We start from the raw sequence: 17,921 nt of genomic DNA on the forward strand, positions 1-17,921 counted from the left end.
GTTCTGTGAAGAAGGAAGTTGGAAATTAATTATCAAAAACCAAAAATTATTATATTTGCTAGGAGACCTAAATTTCATACCTGGTAAATAGATGAGCATCACTGAATAAATGACATGTTTTAAGTAACTGGGAGTGGTGTTTCATTTATCTGGCAGCAGGTAAATATATACTATATACTCTGCTCATAATACCCACATTAACCGCTCTCGTGTTTTTTATGAACTAAATATGGTAATTACATTCCTGCTGCCATAAGATTTTTCAAGTAAAGACATTCCCATGGATGCTCCAGGGTGAATGCTTGTTGTTGGCTTATTTTGCTGGAGTTTATATATTGCTCCAATCCAGAAGGACTCTCTGAGTGGTTTACATTTCCCACTTTCAGTAAGAAGATTGAAAAGAAAAAGAAAAGCAGTACAATATAATAACCGTTTGCAATTACAACTGGAATTACATGAGGCTTAGGCATCCAAAGAATATTCAAACATCTAAGCACAGCCCGTAGATTAGATCCTATTCTTGACTTTAATCCATTAGAACAAGTTCAGTCCAAATTTTTAAGAGGAGATTCCAGGTTCCATGTAGTGTTAGAAATGCTTCCTTGTATTTCAAGGCTATTATAGTAAAAGTAGAACCTAAAATAGGGATAGCTATACTTAAATATTGGTTACAATTACCCTACCTCAAGGTGGGCCTGGCCCTTCTAACTTCAGAGAATAGTTTTCAACATGAATGGAAGAGGGAGCTGCTGCTGCTGCTGAAGCTGATATACTTAGGGCTAATGTCCCCTAGACAGCCAGTTTGGCGTAGTGGCTAAGGCATCAGGCTAGAAACCAGAAGACCATGAGTTCTATCCCACCTTAGGCAGAAAGCCACTTGGGTGAACTTGGGCCAGTCACTCCTTCTCAGCCCTAGGAGGCAGGCAAGGGCAAGCCAATTCTGAAATCTTGCCAAGAAAACTGCAGGGACTTGTCCAGGCAGTCACCAGGAGTCAACACTGCCTTGAAGGCACAGACACACACAAAAAAAGTCCCTTAACCTAAAGTCCTTGGTATAAGATAAGGGTTGCTTTGTGCTGAAATGGAGAATAACAGATGTGCAGCAACAGACTGACCTTGATAGGATGCCTAACCTTCTTTTTCCAGATAATCAGACAGGTGATGTACAGTTAGGAATCCTAAAAACAGAAGGGTCTTCACATTGTTGCAATTCAACATCCTCCTCTTGGCTTTTCTTTAGATGAGATAAACTAGATGCAATATCTAGAACATTTGTGCCTGATTTAAGCTGGGCAAATTTATCTGTTTAGCACGTTCATTTCTAAAGTTCATTTCTACAGAGACATCCAAAATGCCTTTATTTCTCCTAAATAGTTAAGGCTGTCAGGTCATACTATTTCTTTTTAAACTGTAAACTCCCCAGGGCCATTGAGGAGTCAGGCAGCCCAAAACTGAATGAATAAAAATAAAATAAATACTGCTCAAGCTTATTTTTATTATCAGATCTCAATTCCACAACGAAATGCAAAGTTGTCTTGTTTGGTGTTACAGCCTACAAATTCAGACTGAATAAAAAGTAGATTAGGGGATCTAACTAGAATGTCAATATTTTCTATTATTGTTGTTTAGTTATAACAGTGTTACAGTATTCTCTATTTTATATCACCCTTCTAATATTTTTGTAATTGCAAAGGGAATATACTGGAGGATTACTTCATACGGCAATGTGAACATCTCTAGCGTTATGTAACGGGGGCATTCAGTGGTGTATGGTTTTTATGACAGTATTTTATTGAATGTAATTCTCACAATTTCTATGCTTACAGTGGTCTGTCACCAAAATAAAGATTTGAACTGACGTGAATTGATTCTCTCAAAGAAATGTATTGACATTTGATGGGTGAAGTGTGGTGTTCTTGCATGCATTTACCAAAAGGCATGCATTAATGCCTTTATTTTTCATTGTATAATCCATTCTCCAATTCAGTTCAATCTCAAGGGAAGTTATGACAAGGAATTCCTCCCATTGAGCTATCTCAGCCCAGGAAGCATGGGATGAAATGAGGGAAACATCCCCCACAGAAAACAATGTTATCAGCAGGAGCACCTTCTACCACTTCCAACAAGAAAGGAATCTCAACAACAAAGGCAAATGGGGGTGAAGGGATTGGGCTCTTAATCATTCTGAGAAAGAAGGCAGAAAAACAGAAGCCTCTCTCGCAGGGCAAGAAAACGTCTAAGAAATTGCAGGGCAGTTTTCAACACGGTGTTATTTTTAACAATCCATGAAGATGAGAAATTCCCTTTTGTTCAGAGACCACATCCTTTAGTTACAGTTAGCACATTATTCCATCAGCAATAGTTGAAAGCAGAGAACATTTTTGGGGTTGGTTCTCCCCTCCCCTCCCCTTCCCCCCCCCCCCCCGTGCCTCTGTGTGCTGTTTTTATATAAAGAACTGATTCACATCAGTTCTTTACATAAAAGGCTTTTTTTTTTTTTAACACAGGCAAGCCACATTCTTTCTCTGTTGCACTGAATTCTTACATTCTCACCCTACTTAAGAAAGGAAGGCTAAAAAAGAGAAAATAAAGGGTGCAAATGAGGTGGCTAATGAAATGTGATTATCACAAAGGTAATCCTAGGGCACAGTAATAGAATTTGAAACCTCTTCTGCTGTCAGCAGCACAGAAAGTCACACTTTACCTGGGTAATCCTCAGAGACGTGCACCGAATAGGATATGCTGTTAAAAAGAAGAAAAAGATAAGGAATAACATAAGAGAAGCAGAGGAATAATTGCACTGTCCACATTTATTTATAGATTTTTGACAGCTCAACATAGCAGTTACTTTACCAGATTTCAAAGGGCCTAGTACAAATAAATAAATAAACCAAGATAGCAGAAGAGCTCTTCCAGCTTTCCCTCCTTCTCAAAGAAATACCTCTCTAATATAAAATTGTATTTTGAGAGGGGAAGCAGGAAAAATGAGAATCAACACTGCTCAATTGTCCAATTTCTGTACCATTGCTTTCCTTCATCCGTCCCCATTTCTATTCTGAAAGGAAAACATATTACACCTGCAATTTACAAATCACTTACCAAATTCTATCTAAGATTATTTATGAAGTCCTTTAGGGTTACTCTCCTGCAGTCTAGAAGATGAGGTTTGTCTACTGCAGAGTTTGGCACCAAGACTCCAATCTATTTTATGCAAGAGTAATTTGTTCCATCGACAATTGTTATCAAACACTTAGCACTTTCAGGGTATTGTTATTATTTCAACAAAATGAAGGAACTATTTGAAATGTGTGCATGGCATCTTTTTTAAAGGATTCACATCAGTTCTTTAGGGGTAGTCCTCACTTAACGACCACAACAGGTACTGGAAAATTTGTGGTTAAGCGGGGCAGTTGTTAAGCGAGCCATGTCCAATTTTATGACTTTTGTAGCGTTCATTAAGCGAATCACTGCGGCCATTAAGTGAATCACGCTGTTGTTAAGTGAATCATGCAGTTCCCCACTGATTTTGCTTGCCGGAAGCCAGCTGGGAAGGTTGCAAATGGCGATCATGTGACTCCGGGACACTGCAACTGTTGTTAAGTGTGAGCTGGTTGTCAAGTGCCTGGATTGTGATCACATGATCGTGGGCTGCGGCGATGGTTGTAAGCACGAGGACTAGTTGTAAGACCATTTTTCAGCACTGTTGTAACTTTGAACAGTCACTAAGTGAATGGTTGTTAAGTGAGGACTACCTGTATATAGAAGGCTTCACCTATGTTCTTGGTCTTCTCCACAATCATTTCAAGAATAGCCATAAATCAGTGAAAATATTAAAGAGCCTGCATTGTAACATCCTAAACCAGGAGCTGGGAATGTATTTCCTTATTGACATCAATATTATCTCCCCTGGCAAAATGCTCTCTGATGCTGCATCCACGTGTTCAAGATAACAGTCAATGAGACAATACTGCTGCCCATCCATGTGAGAACCAGCCTGCTTATTAGTCCAGAGGCAAATCTGGGCCCAAGTTTCTTTTTGGATTATCAAAGAGAAGAGAATGAAGATGCATAAGGAAGCAAGTAGGACTTACTGCTCCATTCCCTCTCTCACCAGGCACTATCAAATTTCTGAACATATAACAGATGCCTCCAGCTTTCTTTAAGACAACTAGAAGGTTGTAGCTATACAACATTCCATTATGATTTAAACGTGGGATTAGCAACATTGCTTCCCAACCTCCTGGAAAGCTGCAGAAAACCATGATAATGCTCCTGGAAGGGACAGTTCTAATTTTTTCCAGCTACTTTTTGTATTTAGTGGGATTAAGGTGGGAATGGAAGTGGGAGACACTGGGGAACAAGCCACTTTCCATTGATAACTATAGTCCCTCTCCTCTGCACAAAAACGATAACCACAAACCTTATCACCGATTTTTGGAGCAAAAATGGCTGCTCCACTCAGACTGTTTTTTGTGTTTGTTTTTGAGAGAGGTTGTTTTGGGGAGTCTGTTAGGTTTTAAGGGTGGGAATGGAACTGGTTTAATTCCCAGAATGCTTGGTTCCATTGCCTTATAATTTGTTTTTACAAAGTGGTGTTGAAAGCTGGCTATACTGTAGCCAAACTTTGGCAAGATCATCACAGATTTCACAGACTACATAATCTTTATCTAAAGCAGTGTTTCTCAATCTTGGCAACTTTAGGATGCTGGCCAGGGAATTCTGGGAGTTGAAGTTCACACATCTTAAAGTTGCCAAGGTTGAGAAACACTGATCTAAAGCAATATGTTCAGAGTACCCTTACTGAAGAGTTGGAAAAGGCCACTGAGGTCAGTACATTCACTGTAGGAATCCCATTTAATGCCTTCACAACAAATGTTTATCCAGTTTTTGTTGGAAGATATTTAGTGAAAGGGAGCCCACCAATTTCCTAGGTACAGGTAGTCCTTGCTTAACAACTGTTCATTTAACAATGGTTCGAAGTTACAATGGCCTCAGAAAAAGTGCTTTGCAACCTGTATTCACACTTACAACCGGTGCAAACTGTTGCACTACCCCCACTGCAGACATGTGATTGCAATTTGCAACCTTTTTGACAATGAACATTAAGTGAATCATTGTGGTCATTAAGTGAAACATGTGGTCATTAAGCGAATCACATAGTCATTAAGCAAATTCCGGCAAAAAACGTGCATTGGGGAAGCTGGATTTGCTTAATGACCACAGTGATTCTCTTAACGATTAATTGTTAAAATGGTCATAAAATTGGGTCTGGTCACGTGGTGACTCTCAACCGCCTTGCTTAATGACCAATTTTCTGGTCCCTATTGTGATTGTTAAGTGAGGACTACTTGTAATTAGTATGCTATAAAACTTCTGTATTTTTACATTTAGGCCATTTTTCCTTAGATTTAACTGGAATTTGCCTTCCTGTCACTTAAAATTTCTTGTTCTGCACTCTATGATGATAGAAACAGGGCTTGGCTTTCTTTTATGAGACACATCTTTAGGTAGTGAAGACTGAGACAATATTTCACTTTAATCATCTTTTCTCAAGAGTAAACATTCTAGTCCCCCCAGTCTCACTTCATAGGTCTTAGTGTCAAGAATTTAATAATGAAAAAATGTGCATTGCAAATTGGCTCTTTAGGTAAGAACTTTTACTTCCTAGCTGGCACTTCATAATAATTCAGTAATAAATATTTCTAATGCCACTTCTAATATTTACAATTCTTATTGTAATGTATTTTAATTAATATTTATTCTATTTTAATTTATATTTATTTATTTTATTGTAAACCACCCAGAGTCGCTCTGCAGTGAGGTGCGCGGTGACAATTTTGAAATATAAATAAATAAATGCTATTAAAATGTGTTTGCTCATTGAGAATTTTTTTAAAGATACAGACTACTATGTTAAATCAATCATTGCAAAAAATTTGCTAAAATTTGCAGTAGCTTTTCTAAATAACACAAATGGCCTGGACTGTTAAACTGATGATACCCACTCAGTCTGGCCTAAAGCTGCTGACTCTTTCTGCATGGATATTTATACAGCTGTTGGCTGCCACCATTTCCTATTTTTGCTGTTTTTCAGACTTGTTATTGCTTAGTAGAAACACTGTGCTTACTGTGTGGGCTTAGAGAAAGCCCACAGAATTCTTTACATTAAGGATCAAGCACATGCGTGATATTCCCCCTCTCACCAAATAAACTTTGCTGTTTCAGCACCTGACAAAAAATGAAAATAATTTGCATTAATCACTTTAAAGAGGATTTCTTTTTCCTCTTCTACATGTATTGTTCTGATTCAACAATAGAATACAGAAGCCCCAAAGCAGAATGTAAACATCTTTCTGCCTGGGTTCCCCACTGAAAGTCATATTGCTTCCAAAATTAAAAGTAATATAAGGCCATCATGACTAAAAACCACTGATTGCTTTATTTTCCATGAACTGGTCTAATCGATTCATTCAGTTTTTAAAATTGTGAAATCACTCCATTTTCTAGAAAGAAATTCATTGCTTAATCTGCACGATGTGAATAATGCTTAAAACAATTCTCAGAACATCTTTGTATATGGATGACATCAGCTAAACTGATAAGCTATGTGGCTTGCAAAGGGTTCTAATTCAGTGCAAACAGCCAGGCTAGATAATCAGACTTTAAATGAGGTGGTTCTATACTTTTCTTGATGATAATCATGTGCATCAGTAAACAAATACTGTAAGGGAATTTTTCTAACCTGAGAAAACTTTGTGACTAGTGTTACTGGCAGTTAATGATTGAACCAAATCTCCAGAGTGTAATCTCCCGTAATATACTGTACAGTTTATTTATAGTCCAACTTGCTCCATAGAGAAAGCATATCAACAGCTTGAGGTCTCACAAATCTGACATCATAGCGCGAGTTCAAGGAGTTGAGTTAGTCCTTATTTTGAGATGGCACAGGCTGGAAAATACAGTAGATTACGCTTTCAAAAGAAATGCATTATCCTTTGGATTGATGAACTAAAGGGAGGCTGTGTAAGATATATGAACAGTCAGTCATGCACTGAAGATTGTACATCTTCATTTTTCTTATGAGTTTCTCAGAGAAACTTGAGTGCTGAGTCAAAGGCAATGAATATTTGCATTTTTCACTAAGAATAATTCTCGCAGCTAGCTCATCCATGTGACTTGACCACAAATGAGCTAAGTAGCAAATATCATTTGTAAATTGATGCTTGAATTAACTTGCTATGCAAACAAAGTGGTGGCAAGACGTTGCAATACTGTCATCCATGCTTTGCAAAGATTCCATTGCAAAATTATCTCACAGCAGATGTTCTTTTACAATCCTGTACCTTACACCACATTCCTAACAGTCACTTGTTCAGGATATTTGGGACAACAATGTCTTACAAATGCAGTAGAAAGGGTTTGCTAGAGTGGTAGAAAAAGATAGCAGAACTTCTAAAAAATCCTGCACTGCACATGATCTCCTTTAAACAAATCCATCAGGAGTTAGTGGCAGGCCAGATATTGCTGTATGAGTCTTGTCTAAGCCTCAATACATACCGCCTCAGTAAAAATATTTAAGCTTTACTTATATCTTATCTGTCTATTAAATGTATCCCAGCAATAGTATATTACAGTACAAGCACAATACCGTTATTAACAAGAAATTTCTAGGGGAATGATGATGATGATGATGATGATGATGATGATGATGATGATGGGACAACCCAAAGAAATACAACAAGAATGCAGCTTGGATAAAGGAGGTAGATAAGAATAAAAAAGGAGCTGAAATGAAAGAACTCGTAATAACAGCAGATATGATAGAGAAAAGGGCAAGGAAGATCAAGAATTGGTCGGCACCAGGGGAAGATGAACTGCATGGTTTTTGGTTGAAACATCTGACTGGTCTGTACCCATTCACTACCAAACAGTTTAACAAGATACTGCAAGGAGGAAAAATTGAAGATTGGTTAACATCTGGCAAAACCTACCTGATAATGAAAGATCCAGCAAAAGGGGCAGCACTAGGCAACTACAGGTCAGTTACCTGCTTGCCAAGAACTTTCAAATTGCTAACTGGTGTGGTAGCTGATGCAATCCAACAGCATCTAGTTGAAAACAAGCTCTTTCCATCTGAGCAGAAAGAAAACCACCCAAACAGCAGAGGGACAAAAGATCAGCTGTCACCTAATTGACAAGATGATTTTGGAAAACTGTAAGAGAAGGAAGACCAATTTGAAAGATTACAAGAAGGCATTCAACTCCCTGCCACATGACTGGATAATCAAGTGCCTAGGAATAACAGGATCCAGAAGAAACATCAGAAGCTTTGTGCAAAGATCAATGGCACAATGGAAGACACAATTGCTGGTCAGTGGTGATAGACTAGGAGAGGTTAACATCAAGAGAGGAATCTTTCAAGGAGACTCATTATCACCACTACTGTTTGTCATTGCACTGATTCCTCTGTCAACAATACTGAACAAGTCAGGCCATGATTATCAAACATCAAAAACATCTGCCAGGTTATCCTACCTCTTTTACATGGATGATCTGAAGCTGTATGAAAACATCATCTGAAATGGAATAACTGCTCAGCACTGTCCAAATATACAACCAAGATATTGCAATGGAGTTTGGACTGGACAAATGTGCCACCCTGACCATCAAAGGGAAAAAATAGTGAAAACTTAAGGAATCAAGATTCCCAATGGAAATAACATCAAGAGTCTGGATGAAGATCACCACAAATACCTGGGTATCCTTTAGGCTGACAACATCAAGCACACTGAAGTCAAGAAGAAGGTTAGTAGTGAATACATCAGAAGAGTGAAGATCTTAAAGTCCAAAGGCTATTAACACCTGGGCAATTTCAGTCATTAGATATACAGCTGGAATAGTGGACTGGACTCAAGCTGAACTAAAAGCCCTGGATAGGAAGACCAGAAAAATGACAATGAATCATGACCTTCATCCATTCAGCAATGTTGACAGACTCTACTTACCAAAGAGCATAGGTAGGCATAGGTAGGTGTGGAATGTTATAAGTATACCAGACAGTTGAAGAAGAAAAAAAGGCATTGGAAGAATATCTGAAGGACAGTGAAGAAGATACACTGAAGTCAGCACACCATGAAGGCTTATTGGATACTAAAGAAACCAAATTGGCGTATAAAAAAGACCAAATGAAGAACAGAAAAGAGACATGGCAAGGCAAAATATTACATGGCCAGTACACAAGAAAACTAGCAGGCAAAGCAGGTAACAACAAGACCTGGCACTGGCTAAGAGCAGGAAAGTTGAAGAAAGAGACAGAGCGGCTAATTCTGGCTGCACAAGACCAGCCTTAAGAACAAATGCATATAAAGCCAGAATTAAGAAGACAGCAACAGACAGGAAATGCCGCCTCTGCAAACAAGAAACAGTGGACCACCTAGTTAGCTGCTGCAAGAAGATCCCACAGACTGACTACAAACAACGCCATGACAAAATAGCAACAACACTGCATTGGAATATCTGCAAGAAACACCCTTTGCCTGCAAGCAAGAAGTGGTGGGACAACAAAACAGACAAAGTAATAGAAAATGAAGAAGTTAAAGTGCTCTGGGACTGTAGAATTCAGACAAGCACCTGCCACATAACACCCCAGTCTTAACAATTGTCGATAAGAAAGACAAAAAAGTCTGGATAGTGGACATTGCAATACCTGGAGACAGCAGAATAGAAGAGAAAGAACTGGAGAAAATCACAAAATACCAAGACCTGCAAATAGAAAGAGAACGACTGTGGAAAAAGAAAGCAAATATAGCACCAATAGTAATAGGTGCCTTAGGTGCAATCCCAAAACATCTGGAGCACCACTTGAACACCATCGGCATTGACAAAATCACATCAGTCATTTGCAAAAGGCAGCTTTACTTGGAACAGCTCATATCCTGCGATGATACCTTTAACACCATCAAACAACATCTGTCTATCCCAGGTCCTTGGAAAGGATTCAGTAGGTGGATAAAAATGTCAAATCCAGTCTAAACATCTGGCTGACTGTGCGACCAACAACAATAATAATAAAGGTTGTACAGTCCTGTGGATTCAAGGGGAGAATATGCTTTGTAGTATTCATGCAGCAGCTATTGCAACTCCTTAAACTAAATGCATATTTTCCCAGGATCACATGTAACTACGTAATCCCAGGAAAACACACAGCTGTTTTAAAGAACTGCAGACACATGCTTTGTGAGTGTCCTCTGAGAGATCTGTTGCACCTTTTTCTCTTTGAATCAGAAGGGCTGCACAGAAGTAACAAAACTACTAAATTCTGGAGCTGTGGCTCCTATCTGAATAGGACACAGAGGCTGTGGCCAGAAGAGTGTTTGCACAATTACATTTTGTGATTCAGCTGCAGGTATTTTTGGAACAGGAGGTCACTCATGTCCTTGTCGATTTGCATCTGGATTACTGCAATACATTCTATGTGGGGCTACGTTTCACTGGTTCAGCATGCAGCAGCCCAGTTATGGGTGTTCCTAGATTCATCCATGTAACACTAGCAAAAGCAGTTGGTTGTCATCTTTAAAGACATATATGGCTCATGGCCTAGATGTTTCTGAGACCATCTGCTCCAGTTTGCTCTCAGATCTCAGGAAAAGAAGGCTTGGATCCAATAAGAAAAGGGTCCCTCCACTGAGAGAATGGCATCTGCAGGGACTTCCCAGTTGAGCCTTCTGATGGACACCCCTCTTATGTGGAAGTACTTGCCCCCAGATATCTGGACCATTTCCTCCTTGTTATGTTTTCAAAAAGCTGTAAATACATGGCTCATGGCTCATATAGAAGGCTTCCAGAGATGAGTAAAGATTATAATACACCTCAAACATTGGGGATCTGGCTGAGAGGCATTACCTGTTACTGGATTGTTTTTAATAGGTTTATTTAAAAAAATAAACTGGTAGGGTTCTAGCCCCCCCCCCCATTGTTAGCCACTCATTAGGACTGGAGCAGCATACAAACATAGAAATAATACCCAGAGACACTCTGGGCTGCACAACAATAACACTGAAAGCAAGATGCAATGGCATGTGGGAATGACCTTGGGAGACAGGAGGGAAAAGGTGCAGCCTAGACAATGGTCTGATAAACTAAATTTGAGTCTGAAGGAGGAGGGGTGGACAAAGTGTCTCAAAAGGGACCCTCCCTAGTTTTCAGGAAGGAGAATAAACATAAGAGACGGGAGGGGTACTTTCAGACTTACAAGATTCTGTTAATGTAACCTTAAAGCAGAGATAAAGCTAGTATTCATTGCTGTGCTTCTTGTCTGGATTGTCTTGAAGGGCTAACCAGTTTTGCAAGTCTGAAAGTATCCCTCCCGTCTCTTACTTTTACTCTCCTGAAAACTAGGAAGGGTCCCTTCTGACACACTTTCTCCATTCCCTCCTCCTTCAGACTCAAACTTCTTTTATCAGACTATTGTCTCCTGTCTCCCAAGGTCATTCCCACATACCATTACACAGGCTCAATACTGTTGGGCCCTAACACATCCATTTTCTCTATAGATTGATGCTGGGACTGTATGTTGTTGCTATTCTGAGATAGGTCATTTGAGAGTCCTGGGCTTCAGCTTTAATCTGCAATCCTAGCTCCACTATACTATAGAGCCATGATCAAAGGATTTCTCATACAAAGCTTTTTTCAGGTAGTATACCCTGAGAATCCCTGCTCTGGAATGATTAACTTCTTAAGGCTGTGACACAACCACAGTTAGAGCCTTGGAGAGGCATATTAAAGTAATTCTCTTGGGAGCTCACGTTGTATCCTACTCTTGGCTGTTGAGTACTGCAGGATTGCAGCCTTCAAAAGGCAAATAGCAAAACCAGGTGCAGTAAAAGGGATTTTCAAGTACCTGATTTATAAGAATGGAAATTTTATTTTTTTTATTTTTATATATATTATATATATATATATATATCTAATATATATATAAAATAATGACCACAGCTAGCTGCCAAAGCATAAATAGGTCAGACTGCAGCAGGAGCATATGAATTCTGCAACTGCGTCACAGAATCATAGAATACAACACTGTGCAATATACACGATGCAGTGACTTAAGAATCCCAGAAGTATGTCTTTAGCACAGGCTTCCAAAATGCCTCAGACAAGAAAACAACTAGAATGTTTTGGAAATGGAATTGTGTCAGTTTGCCCAAACTCCGACCCATTAAAACTTAATACACAAGAGCTAAAAGTGCACAGAGAAAAGCATGCAGAATCTTCTACAGACCAGTAAGCAGTGCTGATGAGGGTTTCTATGAGAATTTATCCACATGCACTTAAAACTACCAGTATGATCATATGGAGACTTCAGAACTCTGTTCACTGAGAAAACATTATGCACAAGGGGGAATGGGTGGAATGTGCATATGCACATACACATCAAATGTGATCAGGTACTTGGCATTGTGGCATCATCCCATTCACGTGTCCTGAATGTGTGCAAGGATGATGGATATAACTCTTGCTGTAGTTTGTAGGATATAAACAACAGTACAGATAGTCCTCGTTTAGTGACTGCCTCATTTAGTGACCATTAACAGTTATGATGGTGATCAAAAAGTAACTTCGCATTTATGACCTTAGCAGGTTTGTAAAACAAAGGAAAGCTGAAGTAAGATCATAAGCACAATCATGGTTTCATTTAGTGACTGCTCCACTTAACAAACAAGTTGCTGGTCCCAATTGTGGTCACTAAATGAGGACTACTTATATGGTGGCTTGTAATATTGTCTTTAGAAAGCAATGCAGGGGGGTTGTTGAAAAATGGACTGCAGGTGTAGATTGAGTAACTAAAATATTAAAAGGTGGGTGTGGCTTGCCTATAGAGTGTTATTTGTTTTATGTGTGTGGGAAGACTGATGACTGGAATACCACTGTTTCTCTATATAATGAGAAAGTTAACAAGAATGAAAGCAAAAACACCGAACAATTAGTCTAGTATGCGTGCCTGGGACGAAGTTTGGCAGAATTCTAAATGAAAATATAAAAGAGGCAATTATTAGTAAAACTTGGGAAATTTAGATTGTATCATGCAACAAAGATATGGATCTAAAAATTAATGTGCACATTACAATAAAATACATATATTTATGTATTTATAGGTACATTATTTTATATGACTAAAAATAACAAGGAAGTTATGCTTCACGTATGAATGCTGATAGAAACATAATGATATGTTATGAGGAATGAACAAGCATTTGTCAAAAGAAGCAAAAATAGCTATACATATGAACATGTTTCTGCCCACTTTGGACATATGGAAATAAGAGTTGGTACACAAGGGCAAATTTGAATTCAGTGGAAATGTGTTGTTTAAGATGTGTGTGGTAAAATTAGAAGCATTTGAATAAAAAATGAACAAGCACTGAAAGTATATGGATTGAAGACAAAAGTGAATGACCAGTACAAAAGAATTTACGTTGATGTGGCTTGGTCATCTAAAAAATGAGGATCACACCACAGAACAAAATTATGAAGAAAAAATAAATGGGTTGAGCAGAACAGGATAGACTGAAAAAGCCAGGGTTAGAGTTGTTGAAAAAGAAAAAAGTTCAAAGTTAAAATTGTAGATTTGTTTGATTTTCTTTTGCTTAGTATTTCTTACTCCTTTTTTGGCACTCTGCACAGTGCTGCTCATGTCAAAAGGGAAGAACATATGATATGGGTTTGTATTATTGTATGTAATTTCCTGCATAAGAGTTTCAAGCCTGCTGCTCTAGGGCAATAAAAAAATTCACTCAGGGAAGAAAAGAAGGAAGGAAGGAAGCTGTACTGTACAAGACTAATATGGACTAGTGTGGACGTAAATAGCATAAAAGCAGTTCATCGGGGTAAAATAACTTCCTGTAGTGCCATAAGAGAGCAACTGTTCCAATGATGCCATTCTCTACTATGACAAAATCTAAACAAATTATTCAAGTCCAGTTAAGTAGAGATGAATATATTGACAGAACAGAAAAATCTGTCCTTCCCACCCACCCCCCAGTTAAAAACCTGGTTCCAGTTGGGTTCCAGCCCAGGTTTGGATGCAACAGCTCCTGCTAGTATAGCAGGTGGAAACTCTGAGGAGACAGACTGCTGCCCAGCTTCAGCTGGTGTACCAGTTGCAACTGTACCTGAAGCAAGAGACCTTTCCTACAATAACCCAGTGTGCAATTTGGGGGTCTTCCTAGACTCGTGACTCCTGCTCAAAGAGCAGGTGGCAGTCATGGCTAGGAGGGCCTTCGCACAACTCTTTGCTGTGTGCCAATTGCGCTCTTTTCTAAATAGGGAGATTCTGCTCAAAGTCACTCATGTCCTAGTCACCTCCGGATTGGACTACCATAATGTGCTCTACACAGGGCTGCCCTTGAAGAATATCTGGAAGCTTCAACTGGTGCAGAATGTGGCAGCGCAGGCAGTTACATGTGCTCCTAGAACAGCACACGTTACACCTCTGCTTCGCGAGTTGCATTGGCTGCCAGTTTGCTTCCAGGTCCCATTCAAGGTGCTGGTTTGACCTTGAAAGCCCTTCATGGCATGGGGCCGGGTTATTTGAGGGACCGCCTCTCCCCGATCACATCAGTCCATCCCATTAGATCTGGCAGGGAAGGTATGCTATGCGTTCCATCAGCCAGGGACTTGCATTTGGTGGGTCCCAGGAGGTGGGCCTTCTCTGCCGTGGCTCCCTCCTTGTGAGACATTCTCCCCCCCGAAGTGAGTCTCGCCCCTTCCTTGTTGTCATTTAGGAAGTCCCTCAAGGACCTGGTTGTGTTATCCGGCACAGGGGTCTTTGGGAACCAGAGACATTCTTCAGTGACCCCACTGTAACTGATATTCTGCTCTCTCTGTGGGGTTTGTATATTTTAAAACCTATTTTTTAAAATGTGTGATAATGTTTTTATTCTAATAATAACTTATTATCTTTTTATAATGCCTGTTTTTATTCACTTGTTATTTTAATTGTTGTATGCCACCCAGAGTTCCTTTGTGTGAGATGAGTGGCTATATAAATATGATGTATAAATAAATAAAATAAATAAAATAACCCATACTCGTATTACCACTCAATTTAGGCTTCTGCAATGCCCTTTATATGGGCCATAGGCTACTGCACATGGAAGCTGCAGTTAATCCAAAATGCAGTAGCCTATGGATTAACTGGTTCCTGTTGTGGGGAACATATTACATTTATATTGTAGTCCCTGTAGTGGTTATCAATTAGCTTCTAGCTGTAGATTTAAAGTTCTGGTCTTTGCGTGGTACCTGAATACCTATAGGACCGTCTGCTTCATCCTGAATCAGTCCAACCTATTAGTCCCTCTAGAGAAAAAACAACTCCTAGTGCCCCACCAACAGAAAATATAAAGGGAACTGAAACAAAAGAGCCGGTTTGGTGTAGTGGTTAAGGCACTGAGCTAGAAACCAGGAGACCGTGAGTTCTAGTTCTGCCTTAGGCACAAAGCCAGCTGGGTGATCTTAGGCCAGTCCCTCTCTCTCAGCCCTAGGAAGGAGGCAAGGACAAACCACTTCTGAAATCTTGCCAGGAAAACTGCAGGGGCTACAGTCATCAATGACTCGAAGGCACACACACACAGAGAAACAGGGAAGCCTTTTCAGTGAACAATCTCCCAGTAGAGATTAATCGGGCACCATCACTGTGTGCATTCAAGAAGATGCTTGATGGAGCTGTTCTGGACCATGTTTTAATCTGTTAGGGGCCATCTTGTGTTTTATTTTTGTTTGTTTGTTTTTATTCCCCTGTTATGAAGTTTTGTTTTTAAGCTTACTGTTTTAAATTTGTTTTCTACTATTTAACTGACAAGTGACAAATTAATTGCGACAGGGTACAAAAGAGAGACCGACAGACAGACAGCATTCCAACTTATGTTAATCAGAATTTGTTTAAGTCCCATTAATTTTAATGACACTGCTCTAGGTGTGACAAATTCTGGAACCAATCCCTTATTTTTTAATATACTGCACTTCAACTGCATCAATGCAAATGGCTATTATTGTTGTTATCATAATTTTAAATGCTGGTATGTTGTTCTAGCAATTTAAATCCATTTAAAATTTCTGGTTGGAGCACAAAGTCCTTTCAACACAAAGATTTTCAATTCTTGAAGAAACAGAAGTGGCATTATTCTTATGCTACAATCAAAGAACCCAACAGCAGTTGATAAACTGGAAGTCTGCATTACACTGTTAGTCACATGGATAAATTATAGGGACCGTCCAGGTCCAAGAATGAAGCAAAATATTGCCTAAAATGTTGACAGCAAATTCCAGGCGCCCCACTAACAAACATAATGTGTCAAACACATTGGAGAGAATTCAGAAAGGCAAATGTTTCTCAGGGCATGAGATGGACAAGGGGGGCATCAGGCGGGGGGAAATAATGGGCACAGAAGAAAACAAATCCAGAAGACAAATACAGGTACTGCGGACAGCTGATATATGTCAGTGGTAGACATCACTGTGCTGAGATGGAAACTGAGAAGCACACAAGTATATAAAGATAGAATCCTAGCCTTTCCCTCTTTGCCCTCTTCTCTCTTTCTGAAAATGGGATACACAATGAAAAATGAAAGTTCCCAGTGATTGCCATGAAGTGCTACTGGGCTATCAAGCCATTGTCATTCTGTGGTTCGGGCGGGGGGAGGATGATAACATGTAGCTAGTGTTCTTTAGGAGCCGTTCTGGTATGCTATCTTATATTCACGCTGAAAGTTGACCCCCATATCACATGTGGGTTTGACATGGTCAAACTGAATTCATTCCATCCCGTGCTAAAAGTTACTTTAGGAGAACATTTGTTTCAGGGTTATTTCCTTTTGCAGTCAAACTGGTTTGGCCCAGAATGGACACGCCAGGGGGAATGATGGAGGTTATAGTCCAACATCTCTGGAGTGGACCAGGCTGCAAATATTCCCTTAGCTGACCATTTTATTTAATGGCATGCATTAAAATCACTAGTACTCTCTTTCTACCTAAATTTGTATAATTTTCCCCCTTTGCAAACTGGGTATTGGTATATACCCAGGTGCTGGGTATCTTTTCAAATGCTTCCCCATATAAAATCTTCCTGTGTGAGATAAATTCATAGACTCAAATAAGACTTTTTCGTGTATGGGTTAGTTTCCTTACGTATGAAGCAGGTAGATTTTTATGTCTGTGTATGTATTAATTGCTTTTAATAATTTGTTACTAAAGGTGGAACAACATTAAAAACTCTGTCCTGTTACCACTGTCTGAAGGGCGCAGTTCAAGAATCCTGCTACCTACTTCATTTGGCATGCATGCAATAATTAAGGCAGGGGGGGCAAACGGCAGTTGTTTCCCTATTCTCACTAAAAGTAAGTGTTTCACCACAACTGCATTGCACAAGGAGTGCAATATGCACACCTCACACTACTTTGGCATCTCCTGATATAAACCTTGTTAATGAAATAAGCAAGTCAGCTACAGCCCTTTGGCTTATGATCTATTTGTTATGTGGCATTAAATGATGAACAAATTTGCCAACCTTGATATGAAAATCAGGAAAGATTTAGCATATTTACCAGACGCCCCGAAGGAGAAATTAAAGACAAGCGTAATAGATCCGATGGGAGCAATCAGGTAATGGAAAATAGCCTTCCCAAGAGAAGTAGTGGAAGTGGCATTGTTCAATCACATTAAAACTGCGAAGAGAAAATGCTCTTCAGTATAATTAGTGAACCAGTTCTGCACAAGTAGAGTCATGAACCAGGATGATTCCCATCCCTAATTCTGAGGATACTCCCTTTGGAAACACTGTAAGAAACCAAGAGACAAAAGGCACAAACTTAATTGTTCTGGAGGTGACATCTTACAAAAACTATTAAAAGGAGAATGAAAGCAGA

The 17,921-nt window shown here is 39.4% G+C and overlaps 1 protein-coding gene across 2 annotated transcripts in view; it reads right to left on the reverse strand.

Annotated features, from left to right (window-relative positions):
* Window positions 1-17,921, reverse strand: part of PARP8 (poly(ADP-ribose) polymerase family member 8) — a 160,844-nt gene that overhangs the window by 79,362 nt on the left and 63,561 nt on the right. For both annotated transcript variants that reach the window (XM_088152720.1, XM_088152719.1), the window contains exon 3: window positions 2,705-2,742. In XM_088152720.1, coding sequence (XP_088008846.1) covers window positions 2,705-2,742 — 38 coding nt within the window. The remainder of the gene's footprint in view (window positions 1-2,704; window positions 2,743-17,921) is intronic.

This window comes from Python bivittatus, unplaced genomic scaffold, assembly GCF_059951505.1.
Source record: "Python bivittatus isolate LINGU-HERP-01145 unplaced genomic scaffold, Pbiv_v1 ctg000570_np1212, whole genome shotgun sequence".
NCBI classification, from domain to species: domain Eukaryota; kingdom Metazoa; phylum Chordata; class Lepidosauria; order Squamata; family Pythonidae; genus Python; species Python bivittatus.